This window comes from Trachemys scripta, chromosome 14 (genome assembly GCF_013100865.1).
Source record: "Trachemys scripta elegans isolate TJP31775 chromosome 14, CAS_Tse_1.0, whole genome shotgun sequence".
In the NCBI taxonomy this organism is placed as follows: domain Eukaryota; kingdom Metazoa; phylum Chordata; order Testudines; family Emydidae; genus Trachemys; species Trachemys scripta.
The window spans coordinates 6,915,267-6,942,424 of record NC_048311.1 but is presented as its reverse complement, the minus strand read 5'-3'; the positions used below and the strand labels follow the sequence as shown (position 1 = coordinate 6,942,424).

General features: G+C 55.3%; 1 protein-coding gene and 1 pseudogene across 1 annotated transcript; both read right to left on the bottom strand.

Moving 5' to 3' along the window:
• Nucleotides 1-27,158, bottom strand: part of LOC117887133 — a 154,460-nt pseudogene that overhangs the window by 51,453 nt on the left and 75,849 nt on the right.
• On the bottom strand, nucleotides 3,356-21,344 carry LOC117887280 (syntaxin-binding protein 2-like). The gene is given in 18 exon segments (XM_034789704.1): nucleotides 3,356-3,915; nucleotides 4,455-4,614; nucleotides 4,885-4,971; nucleotides 7,247-7,315; nucleotides 8,300-8,406; nucleotides 9,703-9,841; nucleotides 10,175-10,255; nucleotides 10,713-10,765; nucleotides 10,768-10,777; nucleotides 11,354-11,411; nucleotides 12,417-12,524; nucleotides 12,671-12,801; nucleotides 16,466-16,550; nucleotides 16,700-16,848; nucleotides 18,976-19,079; nucleotides 20,724-20,767; nucleotides 20,769-20,800; nucleotides 21,339-21,344. Coding segments are annotated over 18 exon segments (1,503 nt in total). The 3' UTR covers nucleotides 3,356-3,835.

The window sequence follows — 27,158 nt, the reverse complement described above, 5'->3', positions numbered from 1 at the left end:
TTTGACATAAGTAATACCGTGTGAAAGAAATAAAGACTATAACATGACCTCCTTATATGGTTGCATGCTTACAGCAGTTCCACACAGTAGTTAGTGCCCAACAGGGGGTCCCCAAGACTTGCATGTAAAACTAGTATAGATGTCTCTTTTTTGTAAGTTTTATTTTTGTAACTGTGCATGTAAAGCATCACTGAATCAATGGATCTGTTGAAGAACTCAGCTGCTGGAACCATGCAAAATGTTTTGAATTGCCCTTAAAATATGGAAAATGTTTTCTGAATGCTTTATATTCTTTCTGCTGTAAATTAAAAACAAAAAATTTCCCCTTACTAAGTGTATTTCTTTTAACATTTTCTCTTCCATTTTAATCAAGAAGGAGCTGAAGATTCCTCAAGTAATTATATATATCCTTGTTAAGTATGGATCTGTGTCACACACTTAGGAGACCTACTTGTAAACTCTACATAGTCTCCTAACTGACTGAATTTCAAAGGTAGACAATTTTTTAAAACAAATTCTGCTTCTAGTGTGTGTACAGCTCCCACTGGATTCGATGGGATCCATGTATTCATGTGAGAGGAGAATGTGGTCCTTAAAATCTATAGTTAACTGTTTCAAATGAGGAAGCTAGGAAATAGGGAACACAGTTATCTAATCAAAATGATCAACAAGAATTAAAAACTTGAAGTCACTTGGACCTCTCAGCCTGGGTATTGATGATGTACATTATATAATCACAGTCTTGACTCTTTTCTGTGGTTTTTAATTTATACTCTTAATCAGGCATATTTCATAAAAGGGACCAAAATAATTTCGAGACCACATCTTTTAGAAAAACATCCAATCTTGATTTTAAAATGGTCAGAGATGGAGAATCCACCACAAGTCTTAGTAAATTGTTCCAGTACATTTCAGAGCTATAGTTGCACTTCAAGTAGTAAAACAGACTTGGCCTTCAGATTCAGGCCTTCAAGCTGCATTATAATCACTCAGAAATGTACTGCCTATCCTTTTATTGTTTTAGTTTAAGATGTTTTAAGCTCAACCCAGAGACTCTCATCATAGTGTTCTGCGCCTACCACATGGGGGAGTCAGGTACAAGTCAGTGCTTCAGACTTGCTTCAGAGTCTGGCAGCAAGAGGCAAATGCTATGTGAGGCTCCTTTTCCCTTTTTTCTTTCCTTTTCCCAAGGGAAAAGAAATGTTCTTATGACAGTTAAACCAGATTTTACAGCAGAAAGGTAACCAGTTTCTCTCACTTTGGGGTTCCCTCTTGTTCATGTTGCAAATGACAATTTTTAGCAAGATGGATACAATTCACAAAAGCTTAGAAAATCCAAGTGTATTTAAATGTAGGGGGGCAAATTCATCCCCTCTCTAGCTCAGTGGTGGGTAACCTGTGGCCCGTCAGGGTAATTCCAGCCACTGGGAGCTGCGGGCGGCCGTGCCTGCGGATGGTCAATGTAAACACTGTCTCGCGGCCTGCCAGTGGATTACCCTGACAGGCCGTGTGCGGGCCACAGGTTATCCACCACTGCTCTAGCTCCTCTAAAGTTAAGAAAATTCAGCAGAGCCTTATGCAGAGATTAGAATCTGTCAAATAATTTATTTTAAATACTTCACAAAACGCCTCGAATAAATCATGATATAAATATATTTGTGAATTATTTGACCAAATGTGAAAGATGATAGAATACCAGTGAAAAAAGATGTCTAATAATGTTTTTGGAAAATAACACAAAACTGAGCAAATAAATTATTCAATTTATATTATGATAAATTCCCCTAAGGACGAATTTGGCCATTTTAACCCACGTATGGGAGTCATACTGAGAAGTGCAATTTCTGTGTGCACTTACAAAATGCTGAAAAGGGGAATAGTTAGTTTTCTATTAAACAATAACGTTTCTTCAGAAAAAAGCAATGAAATATTACATCCAGGAAGATTATAAATGCACAATTTTTATAACTGAATAAAATTAAACAGAAAAAAATAGAAGAACACGAGAAAGTAGGAAGAAATATTTGACCAGCTTCTAGCCCAATGGAGCCCCAATTTTGATCAAGACCTCTAGACACAACTGTAACACAAATATATAATGCAATACATTTCATCGAGCTATTTTCAACTTTCTGAGAGCACAATACTTTCTGTACTTCTTAAATAAGGTACTACTGTCTTTGAGGGCAGAGACTAAGTCCTGAGTTTCCAACAGAATCCATGAGGCAGTGTGTAATAAATTCCAGAACTCTCTGTAGAGGGACAGAATAAAAAGTAATTTTAAAAGTTCCATGAGGACTTTAGAAACAAAATCCAAAAAGTCACGTTTAACAACAAGGCAGAATTAATTTCTGGTTAATGCATTTAACAGGCATATAAATGGCTTTGAACCAGAGCTGGATAATGTTGTAATATAGTAAACAATTCTTCCTGTCTTTATAAAGCTATTAGAGCACACACTCACACACACACATCTATCTGTTGTGTAAAAGTGTGTGTCATTAATCTCATGATTAACCCATTCAACATATGATAGTAATCAGAGTAAGAACAGTTCCAAGTCAGAGTGTCGCATTTGGATCCTATATTTACCCTAAATTTGCCAACCACCTAGCGGTTGTCATGTGTCCAAGGTAAAAGAAGCTTTGCCATTAACATCGCCAGAAACAGGAGCAGGCCCTTAATGATTCAGTGAATGGGACGTAGGCTCCTAAAAGAACTAGGCATCTTTGAACTTTTTACCCCATTACAATCCATATCCAGCACAAGAAAAATGTAGAGGTCAATAATAAAAGATACAATTGGTTCATCCCAGAAAGTGAGTGAGTTAAAGTTCCAGCTGCATCTCCCACTTCCTGAGCTGTCAGTCTGGGTTCACTCTGGGGAACTGCACAGTCAAGCTCATGAGTGGTAGCTGGACTCCCTTAGTCAGCACTAAGTCAGCCAGCTCGATTGCCCCAAAGCCCACGGCTTGCGTCACACCCCCATCCCCCACGCCAATGGCCCTGCCCTGAAGGGACCCATCTAGGGGCAGAGCGGAGCTCAGGCTCTGTAGCCCCAGCATGCCAGTCCCACAGCCTGCAGGCAATGTGGGTGCTGGCCCAACAGGAACTAGACTGAGCCCCGTTCCACAGCCACCACCCACTGTCAGTCACTGCTCCCCTGGGACACATTCGAACCCGTGCCCCAGAGAGGAGGCCAGCCCAGAATATTATTATTCATCTTACATAGCACTGTCCAGCAAAACACTTCCCAAAGAAGGTCAGTGTCATCATCCCCACGGTACACATGGGGAAACTGAGGCAGGGGGCAGGGAAGGGATTTGTCCAAGGTCACCCAGTGGCAGAGCCAGACATAGACCCCCAGTCTGCTGCATCCCAGTTCAGTGCTTTACCCACTAGCCCACACTGTCTCCCTTGACTCTGTGGCCATAACTTGGGAACTGCATTCCCCCCACACACCGCCAGGGGCAGCCATGAGATGTTTAGCTTTGTCTGTCCCAAATGTGGGGAGGCATGTCCCACCCCGGGTCCCACACAGGTGCCTTTGTCCAGAGTGTACGGCTGTCTAATTCTTCCCCTATCCCATCGGGGACACGGTGGCCACGGGGCACAGAGGGCAACAACCCTAGACACTGTGCCAGAGGGAGGGAGCCTGGCCTGTCCCCTGTCCTAACAGCCAAGCAGCCTGGGGGTCCCGTCCCCTCTCCCGTTCCTCCCCCCAAAACTGACACCACTGCCAGGAGTAGGGGGGGAGGTGCCTTGTTGAGAAGAGCAGGTGGAGCTGGGGGCAACAAGTTGTGGGGGGCAGAGTCTCTGGGGGGAGGGGGCTGCTTCTAGGCCTCTGTGGGGGCCTCATGGTCGAGGGTTTGGACATCATCCAGGAAACGCTTGGGGGTCAGGATGTGACTGGAACCTGGGGGAGAGAGAGATGGTTGGCAGCGGTGGGCACAGTGGGGCGGGCATGAGGTTGGCATCACCATCTCCCCCATCCTTGCAGCTGGACCCTGCTCTAGTGCAGGGGGGAGGGTCTGTCTCCTGCCCACCCCGCGACCTGGCACCACACCCCTAGTGCCTCTGTACCCTGCACAGCCAGGCAAGAATCCACACGCTGACAGCGTTCCTCACCCTTGGGTCTTAGAGGGGTGTGTGCAGGGGGTGAGCCATATCCCTATGGGTGTTATTGGGGGTGTTTGACATGGTCCTTGGGCAAGGAGAGCCCTGGGGAGCCAGGGGCCAGGAGATCAGGTGGCCAGATACAGGCCATGTGGGGCTGCGGGCAGGTGTGGCAAGCACATCTGTTTCCAGGCCCCTGAGTACAGGAGGACAGAGGGTAGCATGGGCACCCTGTGTGTGTTAGGCAGGCAGTTCTAGGGTCTCCCTCTCCCAGGGGGTCCAGACTGTCCCTGACCTGGGCATTCCAGCCGCCCTTCCCCCAGGACTCACCCCACTCACCGATCACAACCTCCCACTTGCCCTCCGTGGCCTGGGTCACTTCATAGGCGCAGCGCATCTCAGACATGGACACCCCACCCAGCACGTAGATGATGAGGTGAGGGCCCATCCAGTACTCGGCTGCTGCCTTGTTCTTGTGCCAATGCCCGAAGCGGGCGCTCGGGGAGGAGAGAGGGGCAGTGTGGATACCAGGGGCTCGCTGAGGGAATGCCAGGCGGAGGGGTGGGCACTGCCCGAAGCGGGGGCTGAGGGACTGCTGGGGTGTGGGGGACATGATGAGAGGGGTCCAGGGCTCCAGGCTCTTGGGCACCCTCTCCCCCATAGAGGGCAGGGTCCTGGCCACGCACTCCCAGGCACAGAGGTGCCTACACCCGGGGGGGGGGGGGCTGTCAGGGCTCTGTCCCCCACAGCCCAGCCAGGCTCAGCCTTAGCTGACAGCAGCCAGGGAGATGGTGGCAGGGACCGGGTCTGACACGAAGGGCCACAGCTTCTTGTCCAGTTTGTCCTCAATGATGTCCTGAGGAGTGGGGGGAGGACAGGTCAGCAGGGGCCAAGCAGCAGGAACCTTGGACGTGGGAGCCAAGCCGGGCCCCATTGGCGGGCAGGGGCTGGGAAGGCTCCTCACTGAATGATTGGCAGTCCCTGGGGGAGCAGCCTGGGGCCCCCTTTCCAGGGTGGGGCATAGGGAGCCAGCAAAGAGCATGCTGACTCCTCCCGTGATGCCCCCCCATCTCCCCACCTCCCCCTCAGCTGCTCAGTGCCCTGCTGTGAACTCCCTACCCATCCACCATTATGGGGAGGGCAGGGACCTCCTGCAGCCGGATCCAGCGCCCCTCACTTGGGGGCGGGGAGGCAGGGGGCTGTCCTCAGTGCCCCTTCCCTTCTGTGGGCAGATCCACTCCCTGCCTCTTGCCCCATGAGGTGTGTCCCAGCCACGCAGGGGGCCCAGGCTATGATACATCCTAATGCCACATAATAGGGGCTTTTACATTAATCCGCTGCATTGACTTGTACAGGGAAGCTTAAAGCGCCCCTGATTGGATTAAGCACAGGATTGAGGCTACCGCAACTGCCTGCCCCAAAATCCCACAGGAGGAACCATCACAGCACTGGAGCCCCCCGCCTGTGATCTGCCAGGGACAGGAGCTCAGGCAGGGGGGTTAATTCTTGGCCTGGAGGTTGGAGGCAGCTACACTGGCCCCCCCACCCCCTTGAGGAGTGCCCCACAGGGGAGGGCAATGGGGGCTTAGCCCACAGCAAGGGTGGGGGGAAGGAGCGATCATGTCACTTCTCACAAACCAAGCAGGTTTGGGCCCAGGCAGCGCTTGGATAGGAGACGTCTAAAGAAAAGCCACTAGGTGCTGGGGGGTGCTAGAGAGTCAGCAGAGGATGCTCTCTGGCCCCAGTGCAGCGCTAGGGGGCGCTGTGCTGCAGGGAATGGTTTGGGGGCTCTGTAGGGCGCGCTCTCCCCTGGCAGTCAGTGCTGGCCCCAGTGCGGTGCTAGGGGGCGCTGTACTACAGGAAGCGGGCAGGGGGCTCAGCAGGGGCCACTTTCCCCTGGCAGTCAGTGTTGGCCCCAGTGCAGCACTAGGGGGCTCTGTACTGCAGGGAGTCGGTTGGGGCTCTGCAGAAGTCGCTTTCACCGGTCAGTCAGTAACCAGTACCGTGCTGCAGGAGTTCATCCTTAGATGAACATCAAACAGCTGCTCCTCACTGCAGGTTAGGCCAAGGACCCTGCTGGCCATTAAGATTCCAGTGCCAGTCATGACAGTGTGCTGCCTGGATCCCCTGGATCAGCCCCACACACTGATCACCTCCTGCCCTAGACTCTTAGGCAGTGCTGCTGTGCGGCTGTTAACAGCTGCCTGCCACTCAGGAAGAATTCAGCCTCGGTGAGGGACCCCTGTATAAACCACCCGTGCCCCACCCCAGAGGTGGCAGCATCTCAGCACCGGGTAAGACAACTCCCCTGCATTATGATTTAAGACCCCTAAGGATGGCAGCAGGAGAAGATTCTCTGATGAGCCCCTCACATGGCTAGAGCCCTGCGCGGATACAAAAATGTGGATGTGCATCAGCCCACGATCCCCTAGCCGGCAGCAAGCCCTTAGAAGGGCTAGCGAGGTGCAGGGGGAAGGGATCTTGCAAGGAAGAGGCAGTGCTGAGGGGATGGGGGTAAGGGGCAGCACGACAGCTGGATCTTGAAAAGGGGCAGTACGGAGGGGCTGGAGGCTGGGAGAAAGGGGCCGCGCGGGGGCAGGATCTCGAGGAGAAGGGGCAGTGCAGAGGGGGTGGCGGCGGGGGGGGGGAAGGGGCAGCGTGGAAGGGGCGGTGGCTGGGGGGAAGGGGCGGGGGCTGGGTGGTCTCATCACGTGCTGCTCCTGGGGGGTCATGAGCGACAGTACACGGGAGCAGCAGAGCATGTTGCATCATTGTGGGGTGGAGGGGTGGGGTGCTGGGGTCCCGCCTGCTCCAATCCCAAATCCTGCTCCCTAGGAGCTCGTGGGGACGCTGATGCTGCTCAGCATGGCAAGGCGAGTGGGTGCCAGCCAGCCCTGACTTTGACCTGTCGCCCAGCCACTGGCTGCCTGAGCTGGATGCCGCGGGCCAGGCGCTGCTGGGGAGTAGAGCCCGGCCCGGTTGTATCTGCAGCCGATCCACTATCTGCAGAAATGTTGTGCAGATATGCAGGGCTCTACACATGGCTGACCCCAAACCAACCCCTCTCCCTTGGGCCCAGCCTGCCAGGTGTGACCCCCACCCCCAAAGCCAGGAAGCAGACGGCCGGGTACCTCCATGACGTCCTTGAGCCTGGGGGTCCAGCGGGAGAGTGGGTAGGTGGACTCCAGCCGCACCTTCCCCTTGGGTCACAGCTGCCCGCTTTGAGGGAGGAAGGGAAAGGGGGTGAAAAGCAGCAGGGAGGGGGTTCGGGGTGGGAACGGGGGCAGACAGGGAGAGCACGGCCTACCTGAGTCACTCCAGCCGGGCTGGCAGGGGAGAGGCAGAGAAAAGAACAGAATGGATCACCGAGCGAGGGAGAGAGAGAGGAGGGGAGAGAGACTGATGGGAGAACAGAGCCGCTTCCCCCCATTCGCTGCATGGCCACCCCATGCAGTGGTTACCAGCTCCAGCTTCCTGGCGATCTGAGGTCCTGACCCCCAGGGTCCTCTGCAGGGGCAGAAGAGGTCATCCCAAATGGGGAGTAACTCGGGGGTCACCTAGGGCCGGTGCAAGGAAGTTTCACGCCCTAGGCGAAACTTCCACCTTGCGCCCCCCCCAGCCCTGCAGCAGCTCCCCGCCCCCCCACACCCTGAGGCGCCCCCCCACAGCAGCTCCCACTCCCACCCCCGGGGAGCCATGCGGCAGCTCCCCATCCCAGCTCACCTCTGCTCCACCTCCTGCCCAAGCACGCTGCCCCCGCTCTAATTCTCCTCCCCTCCCAAGCTTGTGGCACCAAACAGCTGTTTGGCGCCGCAAGCCTGGGAGGTGGGAGAAGTGGAGCGGCCGCTGGACTGGGAGAGGGAGTCTGAGCCGCATGTGTCAGCGCGCCGCCGGCAGCCCAGCCCAGGAACGCTGTAAAAAAAATTGGGGGCACCGCTTTTTGGCACCCCCAAATCTTGGCGCCCTAGGCAACCGCCTAGTTTGCCTTAATGGTAGCACCGGCCCTGGGGTCACCCTCATATGGGGAGGGCATCACCCCACTGTACAGGGGCAGAGGTCACCTCTGTGCTGGGAGTAGGTGATTGCCATAGGGGCACCCACAGGATGGCCTGGGCTTCCCTGTGCAGCACAGATCTGCCCACTGGCATGAGTACAGCTGCTGGCTCCTGGCCCCAGTCCCTTACCTCAGGCCTGAGGGAGGTGCCCAGGAACTGCATGTTGTTGATGATGTTGCCCTGCTGCTGGATGTTGGCATGCTGGATCAGCTTGGTGAGGTTCTCCTTGCTCACACCTGCATGGAGAGAGACAGGTCAGCACTAGCACCCCTGGGACACACCCACAGCCCAGGCATATTCAGTCCGTGGCCCCAGGAGTCCTAGTTCCCCGATCAAATCCTGAGATCCTGCTCTTCCCACCCCTCTCAGAGCGGGGGGTAAACCCAAGAGTCCTGGCTCCCAGCCCCCCAGCTCTATCCCACTGGACCCCACTGCCCTCCCAGAGCTGAGGCTAGAACCCAGGAGACCTGGCTCCCACCATCCACTCTAACCAGCTGGACCCCACATAGTTAATGATCGAATTTAGGTTCTTGCTGCTCCTCCCTCCACAGGTTCCCTCAGGTGCTGCAGGCAGGGGTCTCTCTAGCTCCCCCCTGGCAGTGCAGTGGGAGCCCCTCTCCCCCTAATCTGGGCTCCCCCTCCTGCAGCCAGTCAGGTGCAACATGCGCCCTCCCCCTCCGGCCCCCCCAAAACCATTTACTGCTGCTTAGTGCAGAGGGGAAGGCCTGGCAACTCCACAGCGCCCCCTGGCCAGGAAACTGGGCAGCCAGAGGAGCCACATGAGGGCACCCTGGCCTGGGCAATGGGGGCAGGGGCAGTGCCTGAGCAGGGTTACAGGAAGGGCCCTGGAGCAGGGCCCTGCCCCACTGAGCCAGCATGGGGCAGGAACCAATGGGGGAAGAGGGACTGTGCCAAGTGGCAGGGTCAGGGAGGTTCCCCAGGCCCTGAAGAGCTGCGGGAAGGGGCTGGATGCAGCACGAAGCAGGTAGCTGGTACAGGGATGACACAAGGGGTGGGCAGGGAACTGGTCGCAGGGGGCTCAGAGACAGAACATGGTATCTGAACAGCCTGCAGAGAACGGGCCGGGGCAGGGGGCGCGCCGCTCGGGGTGTGCATCTCCATCCCCCCTGCCTACAGAGAATGGGCTGGGGGGCCACTCCAGATGTTTGTCTCTCCATTTCCCCTCCCTGCAGAGAATGGGCTGGGGGGAGCGTGGAGGGTGGACACTGCACGGAAGGCAGCAGCAGGCAGCAAAGGCCGCCAGATCCGACCCCAGGGGGCAGTGCGGAGCGTGGGTGTGGCACACTGGCTGGCTTGCAGGCACCGAGAGGTGGGCAGAGGGGAGACAGGGCCGTAGAGCCAGGCTGGACACAGGCCCCGGGAAACGGGCTGGCTGGGAGGCGCCCTGCATGGCTGGGGGACGTGCCAGTCTGAGCGGTGCTATTGCCCCACAGGCCTGGGTTCCGCCTCCAGGAGCGCCCCCTGCAGAAGCAGGCCCCCCAATGCTGCCCCCTGCAGGCCTGTGGCATTACCGTTCTTCAGGAAGATGTAGAGCAGGATGATGTGGATCTTGTCATAGGCCTGCATGCTGAGGTCCAGCAGGACGGACAGGATGATCTTCATGGGGTCCCTGATCATCTCCCCATCCACGTCCATCCCCATGGCCAGGTCCTGGGGGGAAGGAGAGCGTACACACAAGGCCCAGGTCAGGTCGCGCCACTTCCTCCCGCCCCCACAGTGGGATGGGGGATGAGACGGCCCCATGAACCACAGCTCGCCTACCCCCTGTGCCAGGGCCCCCTCCTCCCTGGGGTCAGCTCCCCTTGGGGTGAGTAATGGGCCCCCTGGGAGTAACCCGAGCCCCATGTCTCCCTTCTGCACCCCCGGTGCTGCATGGGGGGCTGGCCCTGGCTCCAGCGAGCCTGCGGGTCTGAGACCCCTCTCTCCGGGCTGAGTTCATGAGCCAGATTCTGCCCCCCAGCCAGGCTCTGCCCACAGACCCACCTGCTCCACGCTGCACAGCTTCTCCACCGTCCCTTTGAAGTGCCGCATGCAGTGCTCGGCCAGGTTCAGGTGCGTGGTGTACTGCGGGGAGAGACCGGTGCATGGGGGAGTTTACTGTGGCACCCCATCACCAGCTGGTCTAGGGCACCCGCACCCCCCAGCCCCCAAGGAGGGCCCCTTGGCCAAAGGAGTAACCCCAATCGTCTGTGTAAGCCGAGTATATAGGGATTGTTTTGCCCAGCACTGATGTGCAGCCACCTCTGGGATGGAGTGGGGCAGCTGGAGGGGAGGATCAGGAGGGCACCTGGAAGGAAAATGGCTTTGCCCGAAGGGACAGGTCAGCAGCTCTCATCAGGCAGTAAGGCAGTCCCATCACTGGGGCAGGACTCCTGCCTAGACCTGGACAGAGCCCCCCCAGAGTGCCCTGCCCCCCAGTGAGTCCCTACTGTCCCTCACCAACCTCACAGAGCACCCTGTGCCCCCATCAACCCCACTGAATGCCCTGCACCCCGCCCACTAACAGCTCCAGCCCCATTACCTTGTTCATCTCTTTCTGGTACTCGGGCATCTTCTTCAGGATCTGAGACAGGGCTTGATGTTGGTCTGGGGGGAGGTGGTGGTGAGATCCCAGCCCCACCCAGTGCTCGGGGCCCCCTGCAGGGCAGAGGCCTCGCCTGGGGACAGCCGCAGCAGCCCAGCCACGCGTGCCAGGGCCAGGGTGGGTCACTCACGCCATGTTCAAAATCGGGTAGCACAGGCCTGGCATGGCTGCAGCTTGGATTAGACCTGCTCTTCCCAGGCCAGCTGGAAAGAGCCGGGAACCCGAGCAACCCTCGAGGTGTAAAGCGGCAGCGGGCTGGGGAGATGCCAGCGTTGGCTCGCTGCAGCTCTCCATGCGCAGCCCTGATCCTGCTGTCTGACCCCGCCCCATGGGCCTCCACCCTCCCCCACCGTGGGGAGCTCCAGAGCTCTGGCTGGGGGGCAGGGGGCTCCACATACACCTCTTAGCCCTTTACAGGCAAATCCTGGGAGCAATGGGACAGCCCCCCCTCCCCACACCAACCCCTCTTAAGGCAGCAGGGCAGCCTCTCCTCCCCATAAGAAGCAGTGGGATGGGTCCCCATGTCCCTCTGGCCTGGATTCCCCAATCACTCCTCCCCCCCTCAGCCCCTGCCGCACCTTGTCCGTGGTCAGCCTCTTGCTCTCACAGAAGGTGCGCAGCAGCTCCGTCACCTTCCTGCAGCAGGGAGAGGGGTCAGGCTGGAGCCAGGCACTGCCTTAGAGGTAGGGGGAACCCTGTCCTATGCTACAAGGGATGGAGCCCCTGCCCCACGGGCACCAGGGTTCTCTGCCTTGACAGCCTCAGATGGGGCGTGTGGGGGTGGGGGGTGCCTCTTCCTAAGTTACCCCAAGGCAGAGAGTTCAGTGCACCTCTGGGGGCTCCTGGTGCCCTGCTGGGGGCGGGGGCTGAGGGCAGAGGCAGGCCCAGCAGGAGGTCAGTGAGGGACTCACTCAAGGGGGCTATGAGGTGCATGGGGAGATCCTGGGATCGGGGGAAGACAGTGTCCAGGGGGATCCCCAAGAGGAGATGCAGACAGTTGCTCTGGAAGGGAGTGCTCAGGGGTCCTTTGGGGAGAGGGGCTGGGTCCAGGGAGTCTCAGCGCTCAGGGAGAATCATGTCTGAGGGACAGGCCCCAGCAGTGGGGGGGGAGGGGGAGAGGGAGTCCTGTCACTGAACAGGAGAGAGGTGTGTTGCGGGGGGGGGGGGGGTCCCTGCACGGGGTGGGAAGGAGTGCATCCAAGGGGAGTGGGGTTCCAGCACGGGATGGGAAGGGAAGGGGAGGGGTGTGTCCGAGGGAGCCCCAGAGTGGGGAGGGGTGTATCTGAAGGGGAGGATGGGGGAAGTCCCGGCACTGGAAAAAAGGGGGAGGGGTGTGTCAATGGGGTTGGCTGTCCTGGCACTGGGTGGGAGAGGTGTGTCCGAGGGGGGAAGTTCTGGCAGTGGGTGGGGAGGGAAGGTCTTTGCCAAAGTGGGGGTAGGAGGTGGCGGCACTGGGCGGGGAGGGGAGAGCTGTGCCGAAGGGGGAGTGTAGCGGGTCACGGCACTAGGCATTGGGTGGGGCACGGAGTGGTGTGTCTGGGAGGGGATGGGTCCTGGCCCTGGGTGGGGCACGGAGAGGCATATCTAGAGGATGGGTGGGACACGGAGGGGCATGTCAGGGGCAGGGCTGAGCACGCTCACTTGGAGACGTCAGCGATGTGCATGTGGCATAGCTGCACCCAGAGTTCATCGTCTTCGTCCAGCAGTGCCTCCTTCTCCCGAGAGTTGCTGATGCCCGTCGTCTCATACCTGCAGGGGAGGGGAGAGGGAGTCAGGCTGCGGCACCCCTCCTCCGAGTGTAGGGGCTGCGGAGCAGTGCCGGTGCCTGGGTCACATCCCCCCCAGCCCGCCTGAGGAGGAGTGCGGGGCGCCCGCTGCTGGCAGCCAGGCCCTGCTTGTAGGTGTTGTTCTCGATGCTGAGTAGGTCGTAGGCCATGGCCTGGTAGGTGAGCTCGTGCAGCAGTGGGGACACCAGGTCGAAGCGCCGGTCCACAATCAGCAGCTGAGAGCGGGCTTTGTCGGGGCCCTGGAGCAAAGGAGAGAGAGACCCGTCACCCCCTGCTCCGGCAGAGGGGTCCTGGCCTGGCTTACATGGCACAATCCAATGGGCCCAGGTGGCCTCAAACTTCACCACCTGCCCTCTCTGCAGCCCAGCCCCCAACCCCAGGGGGAAGCCAAGAGACAGCCCCCAAGCTAGCTGGGACATGCCCTGGGGTCCCGCCCTGACTGGCTGGGAGAACTCCCCACCCAGCTGCGCTGCAACGCCCCCTGCAGGGACGGGCCACTTGCCCCTCGTGCAAATAGCAATGCCCGCCCCCCAAGCATGCTCTCTGCTCGTGCCTCTCTACCAACGGGAGCATGCCCCTTACAAGTCAGCCCCCCGACTGCCCCTGCTCCATATGCTGCATGGGGAGGGGGGCAACTACACCAGAAGGCCCTGACTAGTCTATCATTAACCAACACCAGCCCAGAGACTCTTTGATACAAGATCCCAGAGGGGGACAATGGAACGTTATCCCTATGCCCCACCTTGCATCTGAGCTGGGACCCCATATGAGGCTCTAGCTTCCCACTCCCAGCCTGGGTGACCCCCGGCATCCAGTTGGACAGAGACCCCTCAAATGGTCAGCATCTCAGACCCACATCATGGGGGAGGGGGGCTGGCCCAGCCCCCGCTCCCTGACTGATCAGCATGCACTGCCCTCTTGGCGCAACAGGTGGTGATAGGAGACCAGCCCTGCGCTCCCATGGCAGACGGCTCTGAAACTGGCTCCAGCAGCCCCAGTGGAACCCAAGCCCACCCAGGAGCACCTCGGCAAGGGGATGCATCTGCTCTTCGCTGGGTAGCACAGACAGTCAGGGGGGCCTGGGACGTACAGCCCGACGCTTCCCCAACTGTCCCACCTCAGTACGTGGCCCGATTTTCAGCCACACTCGGGAGCAGAACATAAGACCAGCCACCACCCACCCGCCTGGCAGGTCTCCACAGCCTCTGGGTAAATGGGTTGAGGCTGACGGGTGAGCACCTCTCTTGGAGGAGTATCTGTCCCCCACCACTGTAACACTATCATTGCTGCATCCTGCCCCCCCCCATGCATGTGGAACTGGGCAGGGCTGTCACCCCATTGCAGAGGGAGGCAGCTGGGAAACATCAAGGCAAGAGGGACTAGTGCAGACAAGGCCCCATGGCACCGTGGCCGCGGGCTGGGTGGCTTTGGAGATCTGACTGCTAGAGGCCATGCTACAAGAGACCCTGGGGTTCTGTGCCAGCTGGCAAGGCAGGGGCACACTGGACTGGCCAGCCGGGATTGTGCAGCATGGAGCCAGCATTGTATTGAGAGCAGGGGCTTGAGTCTGCACTCCTGGCCCCGCGGTGGGCGTGCTGTCTGGATTCTATTGAAGGGGACTGGGCAGTGAGGAGTCCTGGCTCCTATTCCTGCCTCTGCCACCTACTCCTGGCATGCTGCTCCATGCCTCAGTTTCCCCCGTGTAACATGGGGATAATGCTTACATCTGTGACAGGGAGGCTTGGCAAGAGCCTCAGGAATATCCCTGCGGGGGGGCTCAGAGGAGCAGGGTGTGCACGGAGCAGGACTTTGCCCTCCCCAGCACCGCTCTCAATTCCTGAGAATAGTACAGATCAGACGGGGGCTGCAGGCTGGAGCCAGCTCTGCTGCAGCAAGTAGCTCCGGTGGTTAACAAGCATCCCTTCCCTGGGTAGATTGTTTGGGCAGCCAGGTGTGTGCCAGGCTTCCCTCTGGAGGCAGGCCTGTGCTGCCAGCTGTGAGTTACAGAGCATCTGTGCCACAGCAGCCAGCTATCCCAGAGGGAGCCCCCTTGCCCGAGACTGGTATCATTATCCGCATTTTACAGATGGGGAAACTGAGGCACAAATAGGGGAGGTGACTTGCCCAAGGTCACCCTGCTGGGAATAGAATCCCGGTCTCCCAAACCAGTCCAGGGCTCTATCCACTAGGCAACACTGCCTCGTGGATGAGAAAGTAGAAAGGAAAGGTGCGCTCATGGATCCACAGGGTCGGTGCCAGGGCCTCAGCTGTGGAAGTCTCTGGGAGGAAGCCCTTTGCTGTGTCAGACCCCAGCAGGTCTCTCTCTTCCTCCAGGACAGGCCACAGCCTCCCCACCTCCTGAGACTGAACCGCTGGGCTTCACCCCATGAGCCCTGCCCAGCGAGTCCAGCTGAGACAGACCCTGGTAGAGACCCGTCCACTCCGCAGGGCCCGACGCCCCTCAGCCCAGATGACAGGGCCACTCCCGCAGAGTTTTCAGAACAGTTGGGTTTCTTAGGCACCTGGACCCCAGCCCGGGCAGCCCAGCCCACTGAAGGTTAAAGCAAGAGGCCGTTCTGGTCAGCCCAGAGCCCGGCTGAGCTGCAGCGAAACCTGTTTTCAGGCTCCGGGTCTCTCGCTCAGGACCTGTCTACATGCAAACCACTGCAGCTGCGTCACTTCAGTGACGCCGCCTTTCTCATACCCCCAAGCGTCTCAGTTACACCGACCCAATTGCCTCGTGTAGACCAGGCCTCGGTCTGACCTTGGTCAGTTCTCAGGCAAGAGCTCCCAACTTCCCCCACTTATTCCCCAGCTCAAACCTTCCCAACCCTATGTTCTCGAGCTGGGGGCCCTGCTCCGATTCCCTGCTGGGAGCATCCAGCCAGGAGCCATTGGAGCTGGCACGGTCTTTCTGGCCCCCAGGCTGATCTGGGTCCGATTCTCTTCATTTCACCAAGACAGGGAGGTGACACCCCCCCCCATGACTCCTATCTTCCCTGAGAGTCCTTCCCCCCACCCCCCGCCAGAGAAGCTTTGAAACATATAGGGGAAACTGAGGCACGCATTGGATTAAGATATTACAAACATTTCCAGTTGGTCACAGGTACACAGTCTCCCAGCAGCTCAGCAAAGGCTGGAAGCAAGAGCAGAAGCAACAGGAGGGAGAGATCTGGGCAGGCCTTGGATTTTACATCACTGCTTCTCCTAGGGGGACAGGAGGCACTGGGTTTCCCGTGCAAGAATCCAGGGCAGGGTGGGTTTGCAGCTCCCCTCTGCTGGGAGTGGGACAGGGACGGCAGGAGCTGGGGGAAGCCCACAGGCCAGGGCTGACTTGTGGCTAAGGCTCGGGAGAGCTGGGTTCTATTCCTGCTCTGACAGGCTCCCTGCATGCTTCAGTTTCCCATCTGTAACACAGGCCACCCTGCCTCCCCTGGGAGGCTGAGTTCATTAGTGAGGTTCCGATACCATGGGGATGGGTGTAGGAGCACACACAGACAGGAGTGTCCAGGTGTGGAAGAGGCTCTGTGTGCGAAGCTTAGTTCTGTGACCGAACTGCCCCATTTATAAACAGAGAGATTGTGCTGGGCACACACTTCCCCAGTCAGGGCCTCAGTTTCCCATCTGTAGAGAGGGGATAAGGACACTGGTCTTTGTAGAGCACTTTGAGATCTGCCCATGGCCAGTGTTAGAGAAGGACTGGGGCCATTAGTCCAACCACACAGGGAATGCTATTTTTCTGCCAACCCCTCAGGATCTCCAAGGGGGTCTAGACCCCACCCCTCCGCCTGCCAGGATCTCCGAGCAGGTTCTAAATCACTCTTCCCTTCTACTTCTCATGTGCTCCCCTTCCCCCCGCGGGTCTGTCCCATGGCGAGGGCATGGCCGGCACAGCTCACTCACCTCTCCCATGCTGGGCTCGTATGCCTTGAATGCCTTGAGTTTGGCCAGCACAGCGTGCACCAGGAGGAAGTTATCTTCATGGTCCCTGCAGCAAAGACAAACCCTGTGGGTCAGAAACAGCTCCTGCCCCAGGGGCATACACACTTCCTGTAGGGATGGCTGGGTACCCCTTCCCCCAGGCACACTCACTTCCTGTAGGGATGGCCGGGTATCCCTCCCCCTGGGCACACTCACTTCCTGTAGCGGATGGCTGGATACTCCTTCAGGGTTTCACACAATGTGACAATCTGCTCTGCCAGCATCTCCAGCTGCTTGTTCTTGTCCGAGGAGCGGTGGGAGCTGAAGCAGTTGGGGAAGGTCTGTGGCCTGTCCAGGGAGTACACCTGGGGGGCAGGGGGCAGAGATCAGACCCTGGCGCCTTGCGTTTGTTACACCAATAGAATAAAATCCAGGAGGATCTTATTAAGAGGGATAAGGCAAAGATGCCACATTTATTGTAAATGTAAGTCCACTTGACACATTCTTTGGCAGATGGATACTCCCTTTCTAGGCTGGCAACTCCCTAACCATTCATGTACATCAAGCATTCATCAACATACATTCCATATCTTAACCATATTTTAATGTACTGTCTCCACCACTTTTGGGGTGTGTGCTAATTCATTTGAGAATCCCGGCCCTTTAATTACAGAGGGTGGGGGGTCTGTTCCTAGGAGCCGTTGCTGATACAATGAAGTGAAAGTCACTTAAGGGCTTATAGCGTTTGTTTACATTGTGTCAATTACAGAATAAACTGCCTGAAGCGCACAGAGTCCATTAACGGCTTATAAGGCTCACAGCAGGGGTCGTAACATAGTGTTCCCTTCAAGAACAAAGTCAATTAACTTGTTTGTAAGTTTTATATAGTAATAAAGTATCTTTCACAGGACAGATACAATCAATGGTTTCTACAGACAGTAGTTTACAAGTTTTAACAGGTTTCAGAGTAGCAGCCGTGTTAGTGTGTATCCGCAAAAAGAACAGGAGTACTTGTGGCACCTTAGAGACTAACAAATTTATTAGAGGATAAGCTTTCGTGGACTACAGCCCACTTCTTCGGATGCATAACAGGATGTTTTAACAGAAGACCCAAGTGATTTTTGTACTTGGTGAACCTGTTGGATTTTAAAGTGTGGGGGACAAATTATGGGAGGTTCACTGTCACTTGGGGGAATCACTGTTAGTACCTTCTTTAATATCCCCACACGTTCCCCGCACACTCAAGCTAACTTCCCCCCATAACCTCCAGCCCCTGGGGTGCCAGGGAGGGACCATGGGCAGCGGAAAGCAGTCTTCACCCTAGATATGCTCCTCCTGGCCTGACTGCCCCCGAATTATGGAACAGCTCTGACCCTGGTCCCCATGGCGCTAGCCCTGCCAGGCATGCCATCCCCCATCAGAATTTCTCCTCACTTGCTCAGTGGCCTGGCGGAGCCATAGCAAGCCCCTAGTGAGGGAAATCCCTTTGCCAGTGCCACTCCTGTTGTGGTGGAGGGACAACGACCCAGAGCTTCATGCACCAGCCTGGGACAAAGACACCCCGGGTTCAAGTCCTTACTTGGCTGCAGACTCCCGGTGCTCTCAGAGGTGTGTCTCTGCCCTGGAGAAGTCAATGTTGGGGGAGGGGGCTTGGCCACGCTTCTAGTCTGGCGAAAGCCCCAGCGTAGCCACGGGCAAACCCGGCATCAATGCACGTCTGCCGCTGTCGCTTATTTCACTGGCCGAACAGAAAGAGACATAGGGGCAAACGTGCTTGGACACCAATAAAACAGTATCGGCCCATGAAGGGTTTGCTGGCGCAATGGGACGGGTGAGCCAGCAAAGCCTTCTGAAGCACACTCAGCTTATACCAGCCAAAGCTTCTCTTGGCACAGCTGGCACCGGTGCCCCAGATGAAATAAGCTACAGTGGCGAAAGAACTGCTTTGCCAGCGTAACAGCAACTACCCAGAGGCTCTGCCAGCACAGCTGTATCAGTTACAGGGGGGGATGTTCTCTCTCATGTCCCCATAACAAACCCATATCAACAAAACTTTTGTGTGTAGACCAGGCACATGTCTCTCTGTGCCTCAGTTTCCCCATCAATGCAATGGGGCTGACAGCAAAGCCCTGCCCCACAGGGGCATGAGGGGTGAAATCCACTGACGACACAAGGAGGGGATGGAGCAGTTGGGCAAAGGGCAGGTGTGTGGAGTATCGGGCTGTCTTGCATGCCTGGTATAAACCATCAGTAAGAGCTGGTAAAGCCAGGGAGGCAGGGCCCTCCTCCCCCATACATCTAAGCCAGCGATTCTACATCTCAAAGGGTGTGAGCAGCCATGGTGAGTCCCTGCCGCCCTGTGCTGGAGTCAAACCCAGGGCCCTAGAAGGGAAAGGTTCCCCCTCTGAGCCACATCGAACACTTAGGGTGGGGTGTCGTATATCACCGTTCGCCCCGTGGCTCTGCTCCTCCAAAGCCTGGCCACCCCTCACCTGGCTCTCATAGGGAAGGAAGGCCACATTGATCTCCTTGAGGGTTTTGATGGCTTTAGTGATCCATGACTTGCTCAGCTCCTTGAACAGAGACTCTTGACATCCTGAAAGGCAAAGGCAGTGGGTGGGAGTGACAGGCACATGTAGATAAATCTCTGATAATTTTCATATGACTTTACATTGTGCCTCTTCATATAACCTTGTGGTTGGTCTACCCACGTGTGACCACTGTTTTTATGAAACTTTGTATCAAAGCCTCATATAGAAACCTCCTATTGATGAGCCTTGGTATATGGAAACTTTGTATCAAAGCCTCATGTAGAAACTTTGCATTGCCCTTGGTATAATGTTATAGCCCCTAAGGATAGAATAAGATAGAAGAAAAATGTCTTTTTGCTAGCAGTAGAACAAGATCTCCCCCCACCCCACTCTTAATCAATTGCCCTGTTGAATGAATGAGTTGTGGATGAGCAAGGCACGGAAGTCAGCACCTCCAGACAGCCTCAACCATTGGAGAGGGGCTGGGAGCCAGACCCAAGGACAATAAAACGCGTCAAGTGGGCTCATTAAAGACAAGCAGACATACTGATGGCCTGGGGGTGGGGGGTGTTAGGAGCCAGCACCTTCTTTTGGAAACACCCTCTTTGCAGCATTGGGACAACACCCAGAAGGAAGCAGCACAAAGGACCAATGGACACAGACACAAATTTTGAATCTGGTACAGATTTGCATGAGAGGGAAGCTGCTATAAAAGTGAGGTGTCTTGCAGAGGACCCCGGGTCTCGTCTTGTCAACATGGGAGCATCGATCCAGATCTGCAGAAGCCCGGCTTCACCCCCTCCCCCATCTAACTCACCTGGCCAGTGCAGTTAAGGGGAGCAACTATTTGGTAACAACAACAAGACGGAGTGTGTGTGTGTGTGTGTGTGTGTGTGTGTGTGTGTGTGTGTGTGTGTGTGTGTGTAATATATGTATTATATCATATGGATATGATACGGTGTTAGTGAATACATGTATTACTAATAAATGTGGTGTTTTGCCTTATTCCCTCTGAAAAGATCCCTTGCTGTACTTTAAGTACAACACACCGGGCTGAGGACCCCCAGGTCAGCGCCAGCCCTCACGGACGGGGCCAGGATGGGCACAGCAGGGGCAATAGTGCTGCAGACCTGAGGGGAACCTGGGCAAGCCAACAGGGCAACACAGGAGTCAACGATGAGTCCAACCCCCCCCCCCCCCCCGAACCAGAGTCACGCCAGGTTCTCAGCTTCTGCAGCATCAGCAGCAAGGGGGGACCACAATCTCTCCTATGCACACCCTGCCCTCAGCCCCCCCTCAGGGGGAAGTGACTGGCGTGTACAACTCTGGATGATGCACAAGGAGGAACAGGGACTTGGGCTCTGCTGTTGCTGTAATGGGGAGAAGCAGATGTGACTCTGACACACTGGGTATTCTGGTGGTGTCCCATCCCCCCACCCCAGTTGGGACTGATGGAGCAATGCATGCTGGGAATGGTAGCCAGAGGCCCGCTGCATGCTGCACGTGTCGGAGAGTCATGCTGGTGGGAGGCAGGCCTGTGGGGGGGAAGGGATAGGTGGGGTTGTTTGGTCTGGCCTGCATCCCCCTGCAGGAGGGCAGAGCGTAATCAGGGTGCTGCGCATTGGCCTGCCTGCAGAGAGAGACCCCCTAGCCCCAATGTGCCACGGGTCAGGCTCCCAGCTGGGGGATCCCCCACCCCCGATACTCACTGTCGATGAAAAATATGTGAGCCGCCTCGTAGGTGAAGTTGGGTGCCCTGGAAGTCATTGATCAGAACCTGCACCGACTGCAAAGGGGAGAGAGGGGGGTTGTCAGCACCAGCCGAGGCCCCTCCCTGCTGCCCGAAGGGCCCAGCCCATGCCCAGCCCCTGGGGATTCAGGGCCCAGCATGATGCCCCCCCACAGTCTTGATTCCCAGCTCTAACCACTAGACCCCACTCCCCTCCCAGAGGCATGGGTAGAACCCAGGAGTCCTGATTCCTAGACCACCCCAAACTCTGACAAGCCATTCAACTTTCCCCGCAGCCACGTGCCACTTAGAACAAGCCTCTTTAGCCAGCGCCGTTGAATGAGTCCTTCCAAATTCGGACCTAAAACCCAATTAACTCAATTGCTGGGAATGAAACCAGATAATCCGCCTTCTTCCTTCCCCGCCTGCTGCTAATCTGGATTTGGGATGTTAAAAATGCAACAACTGGCAGCGAAAAGAAGAGACAGGTGGGAGTGAGTGTAAGGCCAGACGGAACCATCAAATCATCCAGGCCGACGTCCTGTTCGACAGGCCAGAGAACTTCCCCCAGGTCTCCCTGCACTTAGCCAATTACCTGCATTTGGCTAAAGCCTCTTCCGCAAAGGCTGGCTCTGAAACCCCCCAGAGATGGCGAATCCACCCTTCACCGGGGACCATCACTCACCCTCCCACTGCAAAATCGGCACCTTATTTCCAATCTGATCTGGTCTGGTTCTCTCTTCCAGCCAGTGGTTCTTGCTCTGCCCTCTCCGCTAGATTGAAAAGCTCGTTGGCACCCAGTATTCTTCTCCCCTGGAAAGGACTCAGACACTGAAATCAAGTCCCTTCTCAGCCCTTTGCTCCTCCCCATTCCAAGCTCCACCAGTGCCCCTCACTCCTGACCTGCAGTCCCTGCTATTCCTGTTCAGAGACCCCTCTTGAACTGGGGCAGTATGGCCCAGCCCAAGTATTCAAAAGTCACATGTCAGGCCCTCCTAGTTGTGCGATTTACTGAGGAGAAGCTAAGAGAAAAGCTAAGGGTTATTAGCACCACCTGCCGTCCTGAGCTGTGGGCCACTTTTGCTCTGTCCCAGTTCTAGGGGCAACCATGGAACATCAGAACTGAATCCACTTTCCAAGGGTCTTTTAAACCCCAGATCTGTGGTCTGGATTTAGCCACAGGCCCCGTTCCACTGCAGCCTGGGCTGGAGATTCAGCGTGGGATCAACTGCACCTCCTGGACAAAGCATCCTCACTAAGTGACTGGGGATCAGTAAAGTGAAGGGGGATTAGCAGGCATGCTGAAGACTCAGAGAGGTGCAGTTCCAGGAGGTGTAGGAGCCTACAGCTTAACCCCGAGAGAGAGTGGACCCCTGAGAAGGGCTGTCGTACTGAAGGGGTTCCTCCCAGGGATCGTGGGGAGCTGAGAGAGCACAGGTTTGTGAGTCCGTGACCACTTGGTAACAGTGTGGAGATGGCCTATAACCATCTCCTTAAGAAAGACATTGTAGAGCTGTGCAGAGAGAGAGGGCTGCGCATTGGAAGATTCACCAAGGCACAGCTGATTGCTCAGTTGGAAGAGAATGATCGGGAGCCGGTTCCTGACCCAGCTGGGGCCGTGAGCAGCCAGGCGCCCCAGGGGTCACCCCAGCCAGTGGAGGGGGTTGGGAGAGAGGAGCTGGGTCGGAGGGGGGCAGTAGGGTGGTTGGGGGAGGAGAGCTGGGTTGGGGGTGGCAGTTGGTGGTGGGGTGGGGAGGGGAGCCAGGTTAAGGGGGCAGTGTGGGGAGTGTTAGGAGAGGGGAGCTGGGTTGCGGGGACAGTTGCAGCGGGGTAGGGTAGGGGAGCTGGGTTGAGAGGGCAGTGGGGGGAGTGTTAGGAGAGGGGAGCTGGGTTAAGGGGGAAGTTGGGGGGGTTGGGGAGGGGAGCCGGGTCAGGGGGACAGTGGTGGGAGTGTTAGGGGAGGGGAGCGGTTTCAAGGGAGGAGTGTTAGGGGAGGAGAGCTGGGTCGGGGGGGCAGTGGGGGGAGGGATAGGGGAGGGGAGTCGGATGGAGGCAATCGTGGGGGGGGCATAGGGGAGGGGAACCAGGTTGTGGGGGGTTGAGGGAGGGCAGCTGGGTTGAAGGGTGCATTGAGGGGGTTGGGGGAGGGGGCCGGGCTGGGGGGAATAGTGGGGGACTTTAGGGGAGGGAAGCTGGGTTGGGGGGGCAGTGGGTCGGGTTGGGGGAGGGGAGCCAGGTTGAGGGGGCAGTGGGTGGGAATGGGGTTGGGGGAGGGGAGCCGGGTTGAGGGGCCAGTAGGGGGTTGGGGGAGGAGAGCCTGTTTTGGTTGCTGGGGGGGCAGTTAGGGGAGGGGAGCTGAATTGAGGGGCCAGTGGGGGGTTGGGGAGGGGAGCCAGCTTCGGGAGTCAGTCGAGGGGGTTAGGGGAGGGGAGCCGGGTTGGGAACTGGGTGGGGGGGTTTAGAGGAGCGGAGATGGGGTGGGGAGTTAGTGGAGGGGAACCGGGTTGGGGAGGGCAGTCTGGGCTATCTTGCTTTAACTGAACTCATGCCAAGCTTCAAGGCCCTTGTCCAGCAGAGAACCTGTTACTTTTCCCACTGATGGTGGTGGTGAGGGGGATATTATCTTTATACATTATTCACACACCTTTCATTTTAAATTTGTATGGCCATATGTGACGCTCTGTACCCTACACCTCCATGTTCATCTTTATGAAATGATTGTGTGGGATCCAATGCAAAGTTTGTCATGTTGGGTGTCTTTGGAAGGCTCATAATGCACTGAGCATTGTTGTTATAGTGTTGTTATTACTGTAACAATTACTTGTTATAGGAAGGTTATAGGTTATAATTTCATGTATATAGTTATGGGGCTGAAAATATATCCTCATAGCTTAAAGCAAGCCATGCAAAAACTCTCCAAGAACAGAGAGGCAGTTCACACCTCGTCAGGGCATGGATGGGACAAACCCAGCCCAGTCTCACAGGAACAATGGACACTGTCTTAGGCAGCAACAAAAGAATCTGTTAGATCCCTGAGAGAGTCACCCTCTTTCTTTGGGCAGTTTGGGACTGCAATGAGGTAATGCTCACCTGACTCTGAAGAGGGTGGGGGAGAGGGGCAAAGCCAAGAGGAAAGAAAGGACATGATCAAAGGGAGAGACATTTTCCCATGCTCCCTCTCTTCCACCTACATCTACAGACACCATCACCACCAAGCAACTGAACCACTGATCAAAGAGGAGAGCCTGGCTGGAGAGCCAGACTGTGGGACATTGAAAGTGTTAAGATCAGCTTAGAATGCATTTCGCTTTTACTTCATTTTACCAAATCTGACTTATTATGCTTTGACTTATAATCACTTAAATCTACCTTTATAGTTAATAAATCTGTTTGTTTATTCTACCTGAAGCAGTGCATTTGGTTTGAAGTGTGTCAGAGACTCCCCTTGGGATAACAAGCCTGGTACATACCAATTTCTTTGTTAAATTGACCAACTTATATAAGCTTGCAGTATCCAGTGAGCATAACTAGACACTGCAAGACGGAGGTTCCTAGGCTTGTTTCTGGGACCGGAGATATTGGCTAGTGTCATTCGGTTACAAGTAGCTGGGAGCAGCTTACATGCCAGAGGCTGTGCGGGAACAGCCCAGGAGTGGGGGTTCTCACAGCAGAGTAGGGTAAGGCTGGCTCCCAGAGTCAAGGATTGGAGAGGCCTAGCAGATCACAGGTCCAGACAACACCAGAGGGGAACGTCACACCATATGGAATTAAATTTTTAGTAGTAATACCTACAGTTTTAACAGGTATTTCACTGTAAATATTAATGATTCTTTTGCTTAATACACATGTGTGAGTGTGTATTTGTTATTGGAAATCTAAGAGAGTTCATGTGTACTGTTGTTTTCTTTTTACTCTGATACTAATTTTACATAAGCCACAAAAGGCTTGAAAGTTTTGAATGTGTAAAGAGAGCCTGGCTGTGAGGCAGTGTCAGGGGTCAAGCATGCTTGATGGGTCGGGGGGCAGCTCATTTGGCCTCTGTCCCCAGCAGCAGAGCCTGGGCAGGGAGTGGGCCGCTGCTGCCTCAGAGCCAGGCTTTCTCAGGCAGAAGCAACTCTGCCACACTCTGCGCCCGGCTGCCATGGAGAGCGACTGAACATAAGAACGGCCATACTGGGTCAGACCAAAGGTCCATCTAGCCCAGTATCCTTCCTGTCTTCCAACAGTGGCCAATCCCAGGTGCACAGAGGTAATGAACAGAACAGGTAGTCATCAAGTGATCCATCCCCTCTCGCCCATTCCCAGCTTCTGGCAAACACTGGCTAGGGACACCATCCCTGCCCATCCTGGCTAATAGCCATCAATGGACCTATCCTCCTTGAATTTATCTAGTTCTTTTTAGAACCCTGTTATAGTCTTGGCTTTCACAACATCCTCCGGCAAGGAGTTCCACAGGTTGACTGTGTTTTGTATGAAAAAATACTTTTGTTTGTTTTAACACTGCTGCCTATTAATTTCATTTGGTGGCCCTTTGTTCTTGTGTTATGAGAAGGACTAAATAACATTTCCTTATTTACTTTCTCCACACCAGTCCTCTATCATATCCCCCATTAGTCATCTCTTTTCCAAGCTAAAAGTCCCAGTCTTATTAATCTCTCATATGGCAGCCGTTCCATACCCCTAATAATTTTTGTTGCCCTTTTTTGAACCTTTTCCAATTCCAATATATCTTTTGAGATGGGGCGACCACATCTGCAGGCAGTATTCAAGATGTTGGCGTACCATGGATTTATATAAAGGCAATATGATATTTTCTGTCTTATTATCTATCCTTTTCTTAATGATGCCCAACATTCTGTTAGCTTTTTTGACTGCCCCTACACATTGAGTGGACGTTTTTAGAGAACTATCCACAATGTCTCCAACATCTCTTTCTTGAGTGGTAACAGCTAATTTAGACCTCATCATTTTATAGATATAGTTAGGATTATGTTTTCCAATGTGCATTACTTTGCATTTATCAACATTGAATTTCATCTGCCATTTTGTTGCCCAGTACACCCAGATTTGAGAGATCCTTTTGTAGCTCTTCGCAGTCGGCCTGGGACTTAATTATCTTAAGTAGTTTTGCATCATCTGTAAATTTTGCCACCTCACTGTTTACCCCTTTTTCCAGATCATTTATGAATATGTTAAATAGGACTGGGCCCAGTACAGACCCCCGGGGGACACCATTATTTACCTCTCTCCATTCTGAAAACCGATCTTTTATTCCTACTCTTTGTTTTTTATCTTTTAACCAGTTACCAATCCATGAGAGGACCTTCCCTATTATCCAATGACTGCTTACTTTGCTTAAGAGCCTTTGGTGAGAGACCTTGTCAAAGGCTTTCTGAAAATCTAAATACTGGATCCCTCTTGTCCCCCCTTGTTGGCCCCCTCAAATAATTCTAGTGGATTGCTGAGGCATGATTTCCCGTTACAAAAACATGTTGAGTATTCCCCAACAAATTATGTTTATCTATGGCCTGGTCTACACTAGCAGGTTATGTCGAATTTAGCAGCGCTAAATTGAATTAACTCTGCACCCGCCCACACAACAAAGCTATTTAGTTCGACATAGAGTTCTCCTAAATTCGACTTCTGTACTCCTCCCCAACAAGGGGAGTAGCGCTAAATTCGACATGGCCATGTCGAATTAGGCTAGGTGTGGATGGAAATTGACGGTAATAGCTCCTGGAGCTATCCCACAGTGCACCACTCTGTTGACGCTCTGGACAGCAGTCCGAGCTCAGATGCTCTGACCAGACACACAGGAAAAGCCTCGGGAAAATTTGAATTCCTTTTCCTGTCTGGGCAGTTTGAATCTCATTTCCTGTTTGGACATCTTGGCGAGCTCAGCAGCACTGGCAACGATGCAGAGCTCTCCAGCAGAGATGGCCATGCAATCTCAGAATAGAAAAGGGCCCCGGCATGGACTGATCGGGAAGTCTTGGATCTGATCACTGTGTGGGGCGATGGGTCCGTGCTTTCGGAGCTGCGATCGAAAAGACGGAATGCAAAGATCTACGAGAAGATCTCAAAAGCCATGACGGAGAGAGGATACAGCCGGGATGCAACGCAGTGCCGCGTGAAAATCAAGGAGCTGAGACAAGGCTACCAGAAGACCAAAGAGGCAAATGGACGCGCCGGATCCCAGCCGCAGACATGTCGTTTCTATGAGGCACTGCATTTCATCCTAGGTGCAGCCGCCACTACTACCCCACCACTGACCGTGGACTCTGAGGATATGATATTGTCCACTCCCGCTTCCTCTGAGATGCTAGTGGACGGGGAAGATGAGGAAGGAGATGAGGAGGATGAGGCAGTCGACAGCGCTTACAACGCTGATTTCCCAGACAGCCAGGATCTCTTC